The sequence below is a fragment of the Osmerus eperlanus genome, unplaced genomic scaffold, assembly GCF_963692335.1.
Source record: "Osmerus eperlanus unplaced genomic scaffold, fOsmEpe2.1 SCAFFOLD_371, whole genome shotgun sequence".
Taxonomy (NCBI): domain Eukaryota; kingdom Metazoa; phylum Chordata; class Actinopteri; order Osmeriformes; family Osmeridae; genus Osmerus; species Osmerus eperlanus.
This window is the reverse complement of record NW_026911692.1, coordinates 1-18,595: the sequence shown is the minus strand read 5'-3', so window position 1 is coordinate 18,595 and position 18,595 is coordinate 1. Positions and strand designations below refer to the sequence as shown.

Below are 18,595 nucleotides of genomic sequence, written 5' to 3'. Positions count from 1 at the left end.
CTTTGGGGTAATGTATGACATTAAATTAGGTATCATGGATCTTAACATGGCTACACCAGGGCTTGAACCACCAAACATCCGGGTCCCAGTTATGCAATTATGTACCTTGGCCACTAGGCCTCAAACTAAGCCATCTTAGTCCCTTGAGCTTGAATTGCTGACTGTGTAGGAATGACATTGTCAGCAATGGGCAACCATGCTGATCCTCTGTTCATTTGGTGTAAGGAGCAAACAACCACAAATCAGCTGACAGAATTTCAAACAGGTGAGGTCAGCTTGTTTCATTAAAAACAGTGGAAGCCAAAAGCCTTAAATGACTTTACATTGGACTTCTGCTTTATTCACAGTGCATACCAGAGGTCTGCTGTTTATACCCAATTCACTACTAAAAAGGGAAGGGTCTGTTGCTTCATTGCTTTATTAATTTCATCATTGGTGAAAGCACATTGTTAAAAAATTGATAAAAATGGTTGGGCCGAGCATTGTGGCCAGTTCTTCACAGTTCTTAGATCTCTTTCCGTGACATTCAATGTTATTGCTCTTTGAGCCCGCCGCTTCCACCGTTTAACCCAAAATGGGTGCCGCAGTGAAGTCGTTGTGACTTTAGTGGAAAGATTGCTTGCATAATGAAGCGCTCCTTATAGGGATTCATGCATCTTCAGCAGAACGCTTGACCTCAAACGAGGCTGCCTTTCCTGAGCTCCATACACTATTTCTGTTAACATAAGGGACATTGAATTAAAATAAAATAATAAATACACAATATAAAAAATGTTTATAGTTATATTTTTTGTCATCCGTGGCAAATGGGGAGACATTGGCTCAGGTGGTAAGCAGTCAGAGGGGGTTGCCAGTTCAATCCCACCTGGGTGTGTCGAAGTGTCCCTGTGCAAGACACCTAACCCACAAATGCTCCTGACAAGCTGGTTTGTGCCTTGCATGGCAGCCAATTGCTGTTGGTGTATGAATGGGGTGAATGAGAAGCTTCAATTGTACAGCACTTTGGATAAAGGCGCTGTATAAATGCCAACCATTTACCATTTTACTTATGTAGAAAAAAAAGTTGTTTTTTTGTTTTGTTTTTTCCTGACTCTCCGGTAGTTAAATGCATATTTTTGCTAATGCCATTTTGAATGGCGCTTTTCGTTATGGGGCCGGCCTAAAATTCACTGGCGGGCCGGCCCTGGATCCAGCGGGCCAGCTGCGGGATGCTCCCCACCCTGTCGATGAGCGCAGACAGACCCGGGCTCTGACTGGCGAACCCCGGCCGCAGGACGCTGCAGGTGGTGAAGCAGACATGCCAGTACAGGTCCGCCCAGGTCATCTGAGGAAGAGGAGAGAATGTGAGGTGGGAGGAAGAACATCCACTTCCACCAGTTTGCCTGGGTCATGTGTCTCGGTCCTCCGTCTACATCAGTGGTCCTCACTCCTGGTCCTGGAGAGCTGTAGGGTCTGCTGGCTTTTGTTGTTACTCAGCACTTAATCGTAAAATAACATAATGTAATGGCAAGAACAGGCCATTCAGCCCATTCAGTTTGCCTTTTCCAACTCCTAAGGGTACCTACTGCCTAGTTTTCCTAAAAGCTAAATAGTACCCAACACCATATCAAGCCTGGTCTTGAAAACCCCAGTGTTTCTGCCTCCACTTTGTGTATTGGCAAGCTATTCCACACATTGACCACTCGCTGTGTGAAAAAATACTTCCTAATATCTATTCTCCTTTGGCAATTTTCATTTGTGCCCTCTCGTTCTGCTAAGCGAACTCACCCTGAAGAATTGCCTATAATTCACTTTGTTAATCCCTTTAATTTAAAATCCCCCTAAATCTCCTTTTACTGAATTTAAAGAGATTAAGCATTTTATGTCTATTCTCGTAACTCTTACCTTTTATACATGGAATCAATCTGGTTGCCCTTCTCTGAACCTTTTCCAGCGCCTCAATATAATATATAATCTTTCTTATATTGCGGTCCCCAGAATTGCACACAGCACTCCCAAGTGTGGTCTAAAGAGTATTGCATAAGGTGAGTATAACTTCCTTGGACTTGTACTCAATACTCCTGGCTATGTACCCTAGCATCTTGTTGGCCTTTTTCTTTCTTTTTTTTTAAACTGCTACCGCAAATTGACTAGAACCTGGAAGGCTTTGGTCAACTATTACTCCCAAGTCTTTTTCAATTTGAGCACTATCCAATTTTGTACTCCCCATGAAGTAATCCTGCCTTATATTTTTATTTTTCACATGTAGAACTGTACATTTAGCTGTATTGAATTTCATTTGCCAGGTTTCCGCCCACTTTTGGATTCTGTTTAAGTCTTCCTGGATTACTTTAGTAGATTGCATACTGTTAGCTAAACCTCCTAGTTTTGTATCATCTGCAAATTTAACTAAATTACTTTCAATGTCTATGTCAAGGTCATTTATGTAAATAAGGAAGAGCAGTGGCCCTAGCACTGATCCCTGTGGGACTCCACTTCCCACAATACCCTGCTCGGATAAGACCCCTCCTACTACTCTTTGTGTTCTATCCCGTTGCCAATTCCGAACCCACTTCGAAATGGCTCCTAGAATTCCTAGCATCTTCATTTTGATAATGTAGAATCAAATGGAGTGTCGAGTGTCGCACTTTGCTATTTATTCCAGATGAGTCATGATCTCAGATACTCAGCGATTCTAACCAGTTAGGCCTGCTCACCGCATTTCCCACCAGCCAGTCTCTGTCCCTCAGGTGCTTCTCAAGGAAGCTCAACAGCTTGGGCATGTAGCAGTCGAAGAGCTCGTCAATCTTCTGTTTCTGAGTACCAAGACAAACATTTGTCAGCCTGTAAGACACAAGCCCACGAGTATGCTTGTAAACCCAGTGGTCCTTACTCCTGGTCCTGGAGAGCTGGCTTTTGTTGTTACTCGGCACATAATTGATCAAATAAAGCAGTGACTTGTAGAGATTCACTTGGTTTCTTGGGTCTGAATTGATTGCTGATATTAAGGCGAAAACCAAAACCAGCACACCCTACAGCTCTCTAGGACCAGGAGTGAGGACCACTGTTGTAAACCAAATTATTTTGCTGTCTGAACCTTGAGCGCCTGGTCCTCCTCCCTCCAGGGAATCAGGAGAGTGAAGTCGTTGAGACTCTCCACCAAGGCGTCCGCCTGGGCCTCTTCCAGCCTGCTGTTCCCTGCCAGCCCTGCAGAACAGATCCCAGGAAAAGCTTGCCTATGCCATGCGATACCTCATCATTATTTGACCTTTATTTGACCTTTATTTGACCTAGTTTTCCTCCCAAGTTTGAATTGCTCAACGGAGCACTTGAATGCCTTTAGAAGAGCACAAGCTAGCATTTGTTTCCTCCTGTATGTGTTGTCTGGCTGCATTCTTCCGAGTAGATCAAATCACCCAGGCGAGCTACCACATAGCTACTGTAGGCCTCCTCAGGTGACAGATCGCAGGGGCACGATCAACCATGGTTAGGATCAGTTCCACTTAAAGGTCCCATATTGTGGAAAATGAGATTTCCCTTGCTATGTGGATTATAAAGGAGTTGCAGGTGTTATAAAAACACTGTGAAAGTATCAAAACGCACACAGTCCCCAAATAGATTGTTACAATCCATGATCCCCGAATAAATACCCAATCCGTATTATCCATATCTGTAAATTATGACATCACAATGATACGTTTGTTTGCTTCAGCACTCGACACTGATGCCGTTCAGCTTGTTGGACCTGCCCAGCCAATCAGAACAGAGGTTCATATGATATCAATGAGCCTTAAAGACACAGTCGCTAAAACAGCCTCTTCTTGGTAAAGCTCGAGAGGCGCTGGAGAATGGACATGTGAAACTGGATAGAGATTGTTCTTGGTACTTAAAACGGACTGTATCAGGGCCTGGAATAGAACACTAGACAGGTGTACAATATGGGACCTTTAAATCCAGTTGCTTCAGTAAATGAAGTGATGAATAAAATTGACCGTAATGTTCTGTTAGCTGAGTCAAAGCATATTGCGCTCTCAACGGGAAATGCTTTCAGATCAGTGGGGCGTTCTATTTTATGTTTCCTGATCTGAAAACCTGTGGTTTTGTCTCTCAGCGTACTCGTCTGAGTAATGATTCATATCTTTGCGCTTCTGCTTTTGCATAGATAGCAGGAGACATCAGATACTGCAATTAGGCTGTCAAAGCGAATTTATCTTGATGCATCAACAACGAATTGTACACATGCCAGGTGTTTCCATGGAAGTTGCCAGGAAAATGGGAGCCAGGTGATCTGAACAAGCCCTTAACTTGCGGTTGGTGATTGTTTGTATGTATGAGTGCTTAGGTCAAGGTGTGGTTAAAGTTTGGTATTTCATCTCACCTTAATGGGCATTTGGCCATCATGCCCTCAATAATTATTGTCACCCTTGGTAAAGAAGGCTATGGAAAATAAATTCTCACTTTGTCAGCTTGATCTTACACTCAAAATATGAGAAATCATATTTTATTTCAGGGTAAATTATTCAAAGAAAATGAAAATGTAAAAAAACATGTATTTATTATTTTAAAAAGAAATAGTAAGAATCTTAATAAATCTTAATCAACAATAAACTATTTTCTCAAAAACACACGTTACACTTATTTAATAGTCCTCAGTGATTACCTGTTTCATCGTGGCACACAACAGGCCAAACTCCCTTAGTCATCCATCAACATGGAGAAGATCAGATAATACACAAATGAAAATGAGATAAAGGGTTGTTCCGCTTCATAAATCAGGCCATGACTATAAAAAAAAGCGAAACTTCTGAAAATATCTTCAGTATTAGGGCGATAATTAAGAAGCTTCAAACAACTGGAGCTATGATGAACCAGCCTGGGTGCAGACACCAGTGTATTTAGCCCCAAGTGATGGTTCTAAAGTTTCTACTAGGATCACAGTTAGTGAATTGCAGAAGTTGGTTGCATTCTGGAGTCACAACGTCACCAAAGCTACAGTTAAACACCACCTTCCTCAGAGCTATTTGGAAGAAGAAAGGCTATGCTGTCATTAGTTCACCAATGTAAGCATTTACAGTTTGCTGTGCGTCACTGGAACTTCAATTGGAACCAGGTTCTATGGTTGGACTAGATTCAGTCAGAGCTTTTTGGCAACAAACACCAGAGGTGGATTTGGTGTATTACGTGCAATCATGCAGAAAAGATCTAATCCCCACTGTGAAGTATGGTTGTTTGTTTTACTTTCAAAGGCCCTGGGAACCATGTTATGATAAATTGCATCACAGACTCTATGAAATACCATGAGATTTACATCAATCTCAGGGTTGTCCCCTGTTCGTCGAATCAACTGTAAGTCGCTTTGGATAAAATGATTGTCATTTTATCCACAATGAGTTATTCAGGGATTTCTCAGAACCAGTATATATCCATGCTATTAATGTTCCGTTTGTAGTCAGAATGAAGAGATTGAATGTAACATTGCTACACACATAACCACCCAGCTGCCCCTCCACAACCTGCTGGCAATTCTGTGTGGGCTCAGGAGAGGATGCACATGAGGGGCTCAGGCAGGCTGCGGACCTGTGTTGCGAAAGGGATCCTCCAAGACCAAGCTGCCTGGGGGGCTTGGGGAAATGACGAGAATGGGAATCGTTTTCACGGGGGGGAAAACGCTCTTAATTCTTAATTCACAAGCCTGGCCCCTTGCAACCTTTGCTTCTTTGTCAAGTCGAGTAGGTGAACGGAATGGAACAATTCTCTGAGCGGCTGCTGTATTTTTATTTCTGACTCTGTGAGGTGGTGGAGAGGCTGTTTGCCTTCTGCCTTCTGCCAATGACAGCGAATACAGACTGAGGGAGGAATGTGCCTCACAGGAAAATATGCACTCGAGATATATATATGTGCCATGTTTACATGGAGCCTATTCCATATTTAATTGGATTACTAACCCAATCAGAATAAAAATGCCTTATGTAACCACTCAGTGAGAACAAACTAGCCTATTCCGATGGAAATTTTATTTCGTTTAAAATGGGTGGTGTAAACCTTTTGCTTAACAGGAGAATATATACCATCAAAACACTTAAACTGACTACTTTCTTTGGATGAAATACGCTTGATCTGAATAAGGTATGTGTTTACATATTAATGGGTTTACATGCTTTGCCATGTTGTGTGATCAGAGATGATCTTATGCATACCACTGTTGTAATGTGTGGTTATTTGTGTTACTTTCCTGTCAGCTTCAACCAGTCTCTGCAAACTCTTGAGACTCTGTGAAAATCCCAGGAGATCAGCAGTTTCTGAGATGCTCAAACCATCCAGTCTGGCACCAACAATCATTCCATGGTCGAGGTCACTTAAATTACTTTGCCATTCTGATCTTTGGTCTGAACAACAACTGAACCTCTTGAGCATGCCTGCATGCTTTTATGCATTGGGTTGCTGCCCAATGCGTAAAAGTATGATTGGCTAAATTGATATTTGCATTAACAAGCTGATGTAAAGGTCTACTAATAAAGTGATCACTGAGTGTATATTCTGCTTTTTATATATTTGCCGAACGTTTTCAACGATTCTGTGGTAGTGAAGACTTGACAGAAAATTGTTGTTACCTGCTTCTTTTGCGAAGAACCTTGCAATGGCCAGACTCTGGTTCAGCTCAACCCCCTCAACTTCCAGCACCGGGAGCTGCTGAAGGGAAAGGCTGGAAAAAGAGGAGATGAGAACTGAATCGTAATCCCTGGCAGTGTCCCTTTTTATTACAGTAGTACTATGTACGGTATGTCTAAATATGTGCAGTATGTACAAAGACGCATACATTATATTGCTTAATTTTACTTGTAAGTTAGTTATTAAAAAATTGGTAGTTACTTGACAAGGTGAAGTGTGTAGATATATTTACTTCATTGCACCTACTTATTCATGCCATTTATCTAATAAGGCAATTGTGTGGCAGCAGTGCAATGCATGCAATCATGTAAATAGTGGTCAGGAGCTTCAGTTAATGTTCACAGCAACCATTAGAATGTGGGGAAAAATGTGATATCAGTGACTTTGACCATGGAATGATTGTTGGTGGCAGACAGGGTGGTTTAAGTATCTCAGAAACTGCTGTTTCTGGGATTTTCACGCTCCCTATTCTTTGCAAAGAATGGTGCAAAAAGCAAAAAGAATCCAGTGAGCAGCAGTTCTGCAGACAGAAACATCTTGTTAATGAGAGACGTCAGGAGAATGACCATTCTCATGTTTGGACTGAACAACAGCTGAACCTCTTGACCAGGTCTGCATGCTGTTAAGTTTCTACCACATGATTGGCTGATTAAATATTTGCATTAAGTCGGTGGACAGGTCTACCTAATACAGTGCTCACTAAGTGTGGCCAGCCAACTGTATATACTCGATATTTCAGGTACTCACACGGCTTGAGGGATGGCCAGTCTTTCCACTCCACCCTGTCGTCCTGGAAGGGGATCTCAGCACAGGCTAGTATGTAGCGGGAGAGTTCAGCTCTCCCTCGCATGTTGAAGTAGATGAGCTTGTAGGGCAACATACCGGCCGCACTGCACGTCTGCAACACAGTTGTCCATCATTGCATATTGATATTACCTGAACCGTTGCATAACATGACAGCTGGTCCCACAAATGTACAATTGTGGGTCATTTCAGGTGGTGTGACAGTACAACAGATCTTGGAATGGGCAAATATGAGGGTATCAAACATCGGGTGAATATTTATTCTGTACAGTTGTGTTCAAGAAAATAGCAGTGCAACATTAGTAACCTGATGAACCACTGTTATTAGTAGTAGTGATATTTCAGCATGGCAAATACTTTACTTGTAGATGTAGTAGTGTAATAGAAAAACAACAGTCTGACATGCATGTTGCTTGTTCTGAGTAATTGACTCATTCATTGAAAGGGGGACATGTTAAAAATAATAGCAGTGTGGAGTTTAATTAGAGAATTCATTAATTCTGTGAAAAAACAGTTGTCATTAATTGTTCTTTATTAAGGAAGAAGGGAAGAAAATTTTTCACACATTGTTATAAAATATTTTTATTTCTGAATTGCTAAATAAAATGGGCTGTTCCAAACATTGTTTGAAGGAACAACGTAATTTGATTAAAAACTTGATTGGAGAGGGGAAAACATATAAAGAAGAGTAGCAAATTATAGGATGCTGAGCTAAAATGATCTCAAATGCTTTAAAATGTCAACAAAAACCCAAAACACGGGGAAGAAAATAAGCAACTACTGTTAAAACGGATCAAAGAATAGTCAGAAAGGCAAAGATTCAGCCATTCATCAGCTCCAGAAAGATCAAAGACGATCTGCAATTACCTGTAAGTGCTGTTACAGTCAGAAGACATTTGATCAAAGCTAAACTATCAGCAAGAAGCCCCCGTAAAGCACCATTGTTGTAAAAAGGGCATCGGTTAAAATTTGATTGGCCTAACATGCTGTAGAAATGGTGTAACATTCTGTGGACTGATGAAAGTACAACTGTTCTTTTCCGGTCTAGTGGTCGTCAATATTATGTCAGATGACCCCCGGGTGGGTACTGAATTCAAGCCACAATACCCTGTGAAGACAGTGAAGCATGGTATGGGGATGTTTTTCATTTACATTACATTACATTATTGGCATTTGGCAGACACTCTTATCTAGAGCGACGTACAACAAAGTGCATACCCATAACCAGGGATAAGTTTGCTGAAAGACCCTAGAGGGAATGGGTTTGTATCATGGGTTTGTATACCAGGGATCATGGATCAATACATCAAAATACTTGAAGAGATTATGTTGCCGTATGCCGAAGGGGAAATGCCCCTGAAATGGGTGTTTCAACAAGACAGCAACCCCAAACACATGAGTAAGCGAGCCACATCTTGGTTCCAGACAAAAAGGATAGCGGTAATGGAGTGTGGCCAGCTCAATTCCTCGGCCTCAACCCCATTGAAAACTTGACATTAAAAATGCAGTCCCTGAAGCAAAACCCAAAAATTCACAGGAACTGTGGAATGTAATTTGTTCATCCTGGGCTGAAATACCTGTTTCTAGGTGCCAGATGCAATGCAGGTGCGCAGCAGTTATCAAAAACAATGGTTATGCAACTAAATATTAGTTGAGTAATTTAAAGTGAAGTTAAATCTTGAAAGGTTTCTTCAGTTTATACAGTTTGAAGAGAGTTTGAAGAGAAAAATGTTGACACTGCAATTTTTTTGAACAGATTAACATTCCTTTTCTTTGCTTCCTGTAAAAGAATAATGCAGACTTGTGCTATGATTGTGGAGGTAGAGAGAGGGACAATCTTCTTTTATAATGTAAATGTCTTTCTTTTTTATCGTCTCAAGGAGCACATGATTTGCACCTCATTTCCCAGTCCTAACTCTCACCCACTCCATTAGCATTGGTATCGTTTTTGTTGTCCAGGCGCCATTTGTTTGCATGTTTCTATTGATAATGCAACTAGGGAAATACACGTTTCTTGCAGAATGACACTTTTCTGCCACTTTTTAGTGGAAAGCGGAGTGATACATTAAAAGGTTCCAGTGCTGTTGGACTGGATATCAGCACTGGTAGAATGTCTCAATGAATAAATTAAATTACTTTAATAACATAGGTGCAGAATATTTTTGCCTAAGCATTACCATTAGCATATGCAACAACAGAGCCCCATTTAGCAATGTGTAAAATTCGCATGAGCCCAACAGATCTGAGTTGAAATGTCTCAACTCATCTCTTGCATTTTTTCCCCTTGAATTACATGTTTTGGAATTCAACAAATAACAAGATGGTCAGAGAGCACAGGTTTGTATTTGCACAAATGAAAATGATTGAGCATCTAGTATGGATAGTGTGAGTGGATCTTATCAGTACCATGGCACTTTATCCACACTCAAAGTGAAGCAGACGGTCTCAGCAGATAACTGTAGAGAAGAAGAAAAAAAACTTACAGAATAAACACTGGTTTTCAGCTCTATATACAGCAGAACCGTAACTAACAAACATGTTGACTGATTAATGTGATTTTAACTGGCAGTAAGCTACTGTACCAAGACAACCCTGCTGAAAAAAAAGCTCAAGCTAGTGTTTGAAACAGCTGGTAGCTGGTTGATGAGTTTGAGCAGCCCTATACTCAACCAGCTCAAGCTATGTATTTAAACAGCTGGTATTTCAAGCTGGTCATAGCTGGATTTTACACCAGAGAATACAGCTTATTTCCTTGTTTAGCTGGAAAAACTTGATCATAGTAACTGCGTTTAGAAAATCAGAAGGTACCTCTAATATGCAAAACAACCACCAAGACTGAGGTTTCCAAATGAGAATGGAATGAGTGCTAACACATAATCTGCCAACATCCCATGTTGTACAGCAGTCATAGGGGGACTATGTATAAAATAGAATGTAATTTCTACACAGATCACCCAATATGGATGTTAATACCCTCTAATTAAAGCTGAAAGTCTCCACTTTAACCTCTTATTCTTTTTATTTAAAATTCCAGTACAGAGCCAACAGTATGAAAAAATGGGTCACTGTCCCAATACTTTTGCATTTAACTGTATATTGAAAAACTGTGCTTGTATATTAAAAAACAGGTTTCAATAATACAAATAAACTGAAAAAGCAACAGTGAATATCTCATATACAATAAACAGCAACATAGCATTTACATTGTGCTACAGTCACCAGAGTACTATCTTTAAAACCTTTTTGCTCCTAGAGAAGATATAAACGCAACTGAAAAAATAGAATAGGTTCAATTTAATCATCAAGGCAATTCTAATAAACAAAACTGAATTGGAAGCATGACTTTTAAGTTTGAGAAACAATTGGCTGACATGAAATTACCTGAATCTTCACTTCTCTATCTCCTTTGGTGAGAAGCAAAGAAGGAGGCTTATGTGTAATGATATATGCCAGTAATCTTATCTACTGTGGTATCTGCTTACTCAACTTCACACCCGGAAGCCTGCTGGGATGCTTATCCATTGCTGTTAAAATGAACAGGGGCCTTGAAACAGCAAGTTCAGTGATTCAAAACTGCAAAAGCAAATAGGTAAACCGTTTAATTGCAGAAGTTATCTACAATCTGTGTCTCCAAACCTACTGTTTCAAGAGCTGCAGTGACAGCAAAGATCTCACAACATGATCCACTGTACATAACATCGGAAAACAAAAGGCAGCTCTTGTGAAGAAACTAATCACAGCAAACTATTATGTCTCTAAAAAATGGCTTCAAACATATTGGAGTTTTGCTTTAAATTAGTCTCCTGGTTACTCATTTTGTCAAATGTTTTGTGTAAGAATAAATATAATTGTTTTGAAGTTCATTATAACAGTTTACAGGTTTCCTGGTTCATAGTAGGATACGATAAAGATATGATAAAGTTGTGGTATTAACCTCCACATCAAAATTGTTGCTTCACATGTGCATTCGTGACTAAGCATACATAATAATACATAAATGTTCATCTGAATTACATCAACTAGGCCTTTCACCACTGTGGAAGAATGTGTCATTGCCATGCTATGCTAGCTATATGACACACACCATAAGCCTATTGGTATTTATTGACAAATATTTTTGGATAGCAATGTAGTAGTTGTGAAGGTGTTATAGTCCGATAGCTTTTTTAAAGAACCAGGAAGTGTTACTGACATCCCCTTAATATGACAAATCAAGTGCACGGCTGAGATTCCTGTTCTGCATCAGGAAATGGAACACATTTAGGGCTCATTCCAGTCACTTATTTTTCTCCTATTTTTTCCTTCCTTTGCTCCTGACCTGTAAATTGGCCGAGGTCCGTCATCTTTAAGGACATTCCAACCCCTTAAATGTTCCTTCTTGGAGCTAGAAGTGGAAGTTTCTTCAGTCTTTCCTTTGAGCAAGAAAACATCAGGGCATCCTTTGCAGAAGGTCCAATATACCATCTTTCAGTGGGGAATGAACTACACACATAATAGGCAGTACATGTTTCATTTATTTGTGAATAGAATTAATCTTCACCTGCTTTACTTGCAATGTATTGTTGTTTGGAGTTGCTGTAAGTGAAATGTCCATTGACCAATATAATTAGGCAATATGAGTATTTTCACAGTTAAAAGAGAAAGCTGCGTAGTACATTGCAAGGTTGTGTGACTTGCTTATTTGTCCTGTAAATGTACTGTCAAACAGAAACATATTGTACAGTTGAAGAAATATGACTATCAAGTAATTGTTGAATTGAAAATAATGTGTGCATATTGACATAAAAGAGCGAACAAAAAGGACATCAGAAATTGTCCCATAACCAAGGACTTTCACAAAGCTAGCCTTGGATTCTGAAATGTTCAGAGGTAAATGGTATCTCTTAATTGCCCGGGGAGTATCTTCCACACCTGTAACCAGTCAGATGCACATCACATGTGACCCTATAGGTGAAATAGAAGACTCCTGTATTTAGTTGGCAGCTATACGAGTGAAGACCTCTTTCGGGGTAGATTTTGCATTGACCCAGGAAGTCATCGAAAAACGTATCGTCCTCCCAGACCTCAAACATTATTTGATGACCCAGCTCCACCGTGCCAAAATCATAAACCGCATTCCAAACAGGATGGTTGTCGTTGGCGATCGCATCCGTCTGTTCGTACTGTCCGTTGTACCACACCTTCACGAAGCCGTCAGCCTGGGAAAAGTAATCCGGCTTCAAGTTGGCGGCTTTCTTCACCGCCACCCACAAATGGCCCAGACCGGCACGCAACGGACAGCAGTTGTGGTCCAGGTTGGGGGCAGGGGCACAGGTGTTGGCTTCCCTGTTGGCCATCTCAAGCTTGTTCTCCTCTATGTACTCCAAAACCGCTTTTCTTAGGTTGTCGCTCACCTGCGAGTCACTGACCAGGTTGTGGAGGGGAAAGATGGAGTAGGAGATCACGTCGGGGCTGTCGTTTAAGCTGGCCATCCAGCTGCTGTAGGCGGACGAGGGGTTCTCGTTGAACAGGACGTCCGGGAAGTACTTCTCTCCCCCCATGACCTCAATCTTGTGAGTCATGAACCCCTGGTAGAAACCCACCGTCATGTTGTCCTTGAGAATGCTGCTGCACTTGTGGGTGAAGGACACATTGACCGGAAGGAACCCCAGTGCAATCTTCATCTCCACGTCCAAGCACTTCTGGATTTCCCTCTCAGAGAAGCCCTGCAGCGTCGCGAGACAGGTGCGGAACGCCGTGATCCGCCTCACCCTGCCGCCCAGGCGCACCTGCCGGATGAAATGGGTCCCGTACGTGTCAATCATCCGCCGGTACAGGTAGCGTGTTTGGCGGTCGTACTTCGGGGGCAATCTCTGAAGATATTTAGAGAATTCCCCACTGAGTGTTGGATGGTCAGCCAGTCTGTACCTACAAAGGTGACAAAAGAGTGTATACAAACAATGTTTTTTAATTGAAAATATTGCATACAGCATGAACAAAATCGCATTATGCAACATTTTCAGACAATTGCATATTTTTTAGTTCAGTCAGACAACTGGTTGATGATTCTAATCCCGGTGTACACAATAAGATCTGCACAGCCATTGGGCCCTTGAGCAAGGCCCTTAACCCTGGATTGCTCCAGGGGAGGATTGTCTCCTGCTTAGTCTAATCAACTGTACGTCGCTCTGGATAAGAACGTCTGCCAAATGCCATTAATGTAATGGAATGAAACAGGGAGTGGCTACAAACCCCCCTCATGGGGATCTTGAGAAGCAGAGCTCACCGGTGGATGCTGGGGTGGTGGTGGGAGCACAAATACTTTGATGGCATGAATTAGGAATAGCAGGATAATTTGAGCAAAAGCAGCTAGCAAATCAATAGCGTGTAATATGGGCAATGGCAACATTCCAAAACAGACGGTGCAGCAGAATGAACCAGGCAGCACTATGACTTTAGCGTGCAGAATGAACCAGGCAGCGCTATGGCTTTAGCGTGCAGAATGAGCCAGGCAGTGCTATGGCTTTAGCGTGCAGAATGAACCAGGCAGCACTATGGCTTTAGCGTGCAGAATGAACCAGGCAGTGCTATGACTTTAGCGTGCAGAATGAACCAGGCAGCACTATGGCTTTAGCGTGCAGAATGAACCAGGCAGCACTATGGCTTTAGCGTGCAGAATGAACCAGGCAGCACTATGGCTTTAGCGTGCAGAATGAACCAGGCAGCACTATGGCTTTAGCGTGCAGAATGAACCAGGCAGCGCTATGACTTTAGCGTGCAGAATGAACCAGGCAGCACTATGACTTTAACGTGCAGAATGAACCAGGCAGCACTATGGCTTTAGCATGCAGAATGAACCAGGCAGCACTATGGCTTTAGCATGCAGAATGAACCAGGCAGCACTATGACTTTAACGTGCAGAATGAACCAGGCAGCACTATGGCTTTAGCATGCAGAATGAACCAGGCAGCACTATGGCTTTAGCATGCAGAATGAACCAGGCAGCACTATGACTTTAACGTGCAGAATGAACCAGGCAGCACTATGGCTTTAGCATGCAGAATGAACCAGGCAGCACTATGGCTTTAGCGTGCAGAATGAACCAGGCAGCACTATGACTTTAGCGTGCAGAATGAACCAGGCAGCACTATGGCTTTAGCGTGCAGAATGAACCAGGCAGCGCTATGGCTTTAGCGTGCAGAATGAACCAGGCAGCGCTATGGCTTTAGCCTGCAGAATGAACCAGGCAGCGCTATGACTTTAGTGTGCAGAATGAGCCAGGCAGCGCTATGACTTTAGCGTGCAGAATGAACCAGGCAGCACTATGGCTTTAGCGTGCAGAATGAACCAGGCAGTGCTATGTCTTTAGCGTGCAGAATGAACCAGGCAGTGCTATGTCTTTAGCGTGCAGAATGAACCAGGCAGCACTATGGCTTTAGCGTGCAGAATGAACCAGGCAGTGCTATGTCTTTAGCGTGCAGAATGAACCAGGCAGTGCTATGTCTTTAGCGTGCAGAATGAACCAGGCAGTGCTATGTCTTTAGCGTGCAGAATGAACCAGGCAGCACTATGGCTTTAGCGTGCAGAATGAACCAGGCAGTGCTATGTCTTTAGCGTGCAGAATGAACCAGGCAGTGCTATGTCTTTAGCGTGCAGAATGAACCAGGCAGCACTATGGCTTTAGCGTGCAGAATGAACCAGGCAGCACTATGGCTTTAGCGTGCAGAATGAACCAGGCAGCACTATGGCTTTAGCGTGCAGAATGAACCAGGCAGTGCTATGTCTTTAGCGTGCAGAATGAACCAGGCAGTGCTATGTCTTTAGCGTGCAGAATGAACCAGGCAGCACTATGGCTTTAGCGTGCAGAATGAACCAGGCAGCACTATGGCTTTAGCGTGCAGAATGAACCAGGCAGCACTATGGCTTTAGCGTGCAGAATGAACCAGGCAGCACTATGGCTTTAGCGTGCAGAATGAACCAGGCAGCGCTATGGCTTTAGCATGCAGAATGAACCAGGCAGCAGGGAGGCTTTGTATGATTGCATCAGGGAAGATGCAGCAAGAGTGAAAAATGAGCAAGGGCCTGAACAGGTTAGGTTGCTGCTTAATATAGCCCCTCCCATTAGATGTATGCATCATGTGAGGGGGCGGAGCTTCTCGAGTCGTCTGCCCTTACTAGCTCCACAGGCTTCACATCATTTACACAGCTATTTTCTTCATGCTTGTAACATTGTTTTCAGAGAAAACATCCATTAGCATATAATACAATTCAGTTAACACTTTAAAGATGGCGTGTTCAAACTGTCATGGTGTATTGCAAAATGTGTTCAACCATTTGGAAATTGTATTTTGAAAACTATGATCACTTTGAGGATAAGTTTTCAAGATGTTTCTTAAAGATTTGACTCTACCCGTAGTGCGTGCAGCTGATCTCGTGGGTGGCGAACGTCGCCTTGTCCAGGCTAAACTGGGATCTGGCAAACTGGGCGACCTCTGAACGACTGCCCGTAAGTACCGCCGTGCCCGTCTCATCCAGGTTGAGGCCCATGGCCCAGTCGATGTTGAGCAGGGAGGCCGAGCTCCGCACCAGGGAGTCCACGGAGTGGTGCAGGGCGCTGGACAGCTGCTTCTTGCAGAGGCTGGCGGTCCTCCAGTCCAGCACGGACACGGGTATCTTCTGCGCCTGCCCGCCCTGGAAGGGGTTCTGGCACAGCGTGCAGGTGTTGCTGTGGGTGAGGTAGGACTTGACGTCGATCACGTAGGCGCCTTTGCGCTGCATGGTGACCACGTCGAAGCCCTCGCCCGCCAGGTTGTAGCCCGGCACGAAGGGGGCTTCCTCGCACTCGGACAGCAAGCCGGTCCTGCAGCCCGCACACCCGTTTACGTCCGCCAGGATCAGGAGCGTCACAGCCAGCGCGGAGAGGCCTCTCAGCCTCGCTAATACTGTGGCACGCATGCCGTTCATCTGGAAGGTGACAGAAATACAAAGACGGTTTTAATGGAGGAAGTATTTTAAAGCGATGAATTTCCATTATAGCAATGAATTCCCATTATAGCCATTCTTGTTAAATATTTCTTTGCATTTGTGTTTTGCAGGTTCTATCATCATGCCATGTCACAAAGGATAGAAGGAAATAAATACCCTACAATTTACAGTTATGGCCCATAGTGGGTTGAATAAGGAAGTTGAATCCAAGTATCACAATGGATTGAGTGTGCACTGTTAGGTGTAGCAAAGTTAGGAGATGTAAACACCAGATAAATGCTCGTAATTTGGTGTTTCTTGAGAATATGACACAAAGAAATTTGTCAATGGCTGTATTTTCCTCATGTGATCTACTATACATAAAATATTTTACATATTAATATAAATGTGATGTAGGAAGTAGTACGGTATTTAAAAGTACACTGATGTGAACCAACCGACTGTTTCACAGGAGCCTAAACTGGAAGCAGCAGACTAGAATGTCGTGATTCATGTCTTTGTGGTTTCTTACCTCATAGAATTTTCAACCACTTGGCCTTGCATGGGCACATGCCTATTTAGCATAACAATCACTGAAAATGGTGCATAAGTCTTAACATAAAACACCCCACCCTTGCCTAGTCTTTTCATTTCTCAACCCATGCTTTTTTGTCCTAGTTTTATCATAGGCTGTTGTTTAGTGCGTAGGCGGTTATAGAGATTCATACTGAAATTGAAAGTTACTCAGCAGGAAAAAAAACATCAAGCACATAAACATCAGCCATGGGCGGCTCCTGTTTAGATATGAAATACCATGCAACTAAAATACCACAGTCGGTTCGGCAAAACCTTCTCCCACTCTTGTTGGAAAGAAAGTGTGTATTTGATTTAATTTAAGCAGAGCGTATTCTGAGATCAAATGCAGCAGAGTGAGAGTTGATATTTTCTAATCCTGCTTGAAAGAGGTGGCAGCATTAATCCTTTGGAATAATGCCCCAAAAGTCATTGCCACGGAGACCAGGCAAGCCCTCGGCAGCGAGGGTCAGTGCGCTGAATAATGCCCTCCGGACTCCGCCCGTACCTTCTCTCCAGCTGTTTGTTTATGTGTCACTTCGTTCTCCGTGGTCCCGTTTGCCCAGTGGATCCCGTCGTTCCTCCTGCAGGAATTAAGTGTTGTTCCAGTTATTGGCATTACTGCCCCGTTTCAGACTCCGACCGTGAAATAAAAAGTGGTTTTGACCAGACTGAGACAGGGTTGCAGGGTTAAATGCCCAACCCACTGTGAGAGAGCGATTCCCTCTGCCACCCCCCTTTTCCTAATGTCTGCTTCATTTCATGGGCTGAGCATGTTTTGCTTTGGCATGCTCGGTCTAGCGAATACCAGCTGTCCTGTGGGGGAGGGAGAGCGCGAGATCGGGAGTGAGGGCATGCATCATGCCTGCAGGCTCACAGGGAGGGGCAGAGAGTAAGCTATAGACAAATTAACACAACTGCACACTTGCCAACCCTTATTCATTACGATTCACGTAGTGTGCTTTTACATTGTGTAAGTTTTTTTTTTTACACAGCCTCCATTTTGTGAGAAGCACATTTTATTGAAGGGCCTTTCCCTGGTGACACCCACCACTTTTTCACAGTGACTGCGGTGTTCACTGGGCAATAGGATCATACGGTTTGACTGTGTGTGAATGTCTGCCTATAGCTCAGTGGGTTTTCTACCAATTTGATATCATTAGATTTGTTTCTTGTTTAGGCTCATGAGCCTATTTCCTGTACTTCAGAATGTATGTTCAAGATGTGAATCATAGTAATCATGAGAATTCGTATAAATATAGGCAGCTCAAAATATATGCAGCTGTATAGGCAGCTCAAAGTATATGCAGCTGAGCTGCAACTGAAGGAGTGGCATTCTGAACATTTTCAGGAATGGAAACTCACACCTTAAAACGACAAAACTGTCAAGGGCCAGGGCCTCTTTTTTTGCCATACAGAAGGAGATAAAATAATTCCTATTCATCCCTTCACGTTTAGCTGCCAAGTGTGCATGCGACCACGTGTTTCAAAACATAGCTTGAGCTGGTCAAACCATGTTCAATATGGAGCTGGTCTGAACTGGTCAACCAGCTAGCAGAACCTAGCTTGAGTTGTTGTTTTTTTTCATCAGGGCTCGTACCAAAAAAGTCCCAACGTCAAACATGGC

General features: G+C 42.9%; 2 protein-coding genes across 2 annotated transcripts; both read right to left on the bottom strand.

The window, feature by feature from the left end:
* Positions 1–1,159: 1,159 nt before the first annotated feature.
* Positions 1,160–7,528, bottom strand: LOC134016467 (hematopoietic prostaglandin D synthase-like). Its single transcript, XM_062455833.1, has 5 exons — positions 7,398–7,528; positions 6,591–6,682; positions 3,077–3,186; positions 2,697–2,795; positions 1,160–1,324 (listed from the first exon to the last, which is right to left on the bottom strand). Exons 1-5 carry the CDS (start codon positions 7,526–7,528, stop codon positions 1,160–1,162), a joined length of 597 nt encoding a protein of 198 aa, XP_062311817.1.
* A 4,807-nt stretch (positions 7,529–12,335) lies between these two features.
* LOC134016468 (perforin-1-like) lies at positions 12,336–17,587 on the bottom strand. Its single transcript, XM_062455835.1, has 3 exons — positions 17,477–17,587; positions 15,842–16,395; positions 12,336–13,359 (listed from the first exon to the last, which is right to left on the bottom strand). Exons 1-3 carry the CDS (start codon positions 17,585–17,587, stop codon positions 12,336–12,338), a joined length of 1,689 nt encoding a protein of 562 aa, XP_062311819.1.
* Between the last annotated feature and the right edge of the window lie 1,008 nt (positions 17,588–18,595).

Bases quoted from the DNA above. Each gene is read 5' to 3' on its own strand.
- LOC134016467 (XM_062455833.1), bottom strand. From the start codon at position 7,528: ATGTTGCCCTACAAGCTCATCTACTTCAACATGCGAGGGAGAGCTGAA. The intron at 6,683-7,397 runs GTGTGAGTACCT...CTCTTTTTCCAG, and splicing joins GACTGGCCATCCCTCAAGCC to CCTTTCCCTTCAGCAGCTCC. The intron at 2,796-3,076 runs GTTCAGACAGCA...CTTGGTACTCAG, and splicing joins AGGAGGACCAGGCGCTCAAG to AAACAGAAGATTGACGAGCT.
- LOC134016468 (XM_062455835.1), bottom strand. From the start codon at position 17,587: ATGCCAATAACTGGAACAACACTTAATTCCTGCAGGAGGAACGACGGG. The intron at 16,396-17,476 runs GTACGGGCGGAG...GTCACCTTCCAG, and splicing joins AACAAACAGCTGGAGAGAAG to ATGAACGGCATGCGTGCCAC. The intron at 13,360-15,841 runs GTAGAGTCAAAT...TCACCTTTGTAG, and splicing joins ATCAGCTGCACGCACTACGG to GTACAGACTGGCTGACCATC.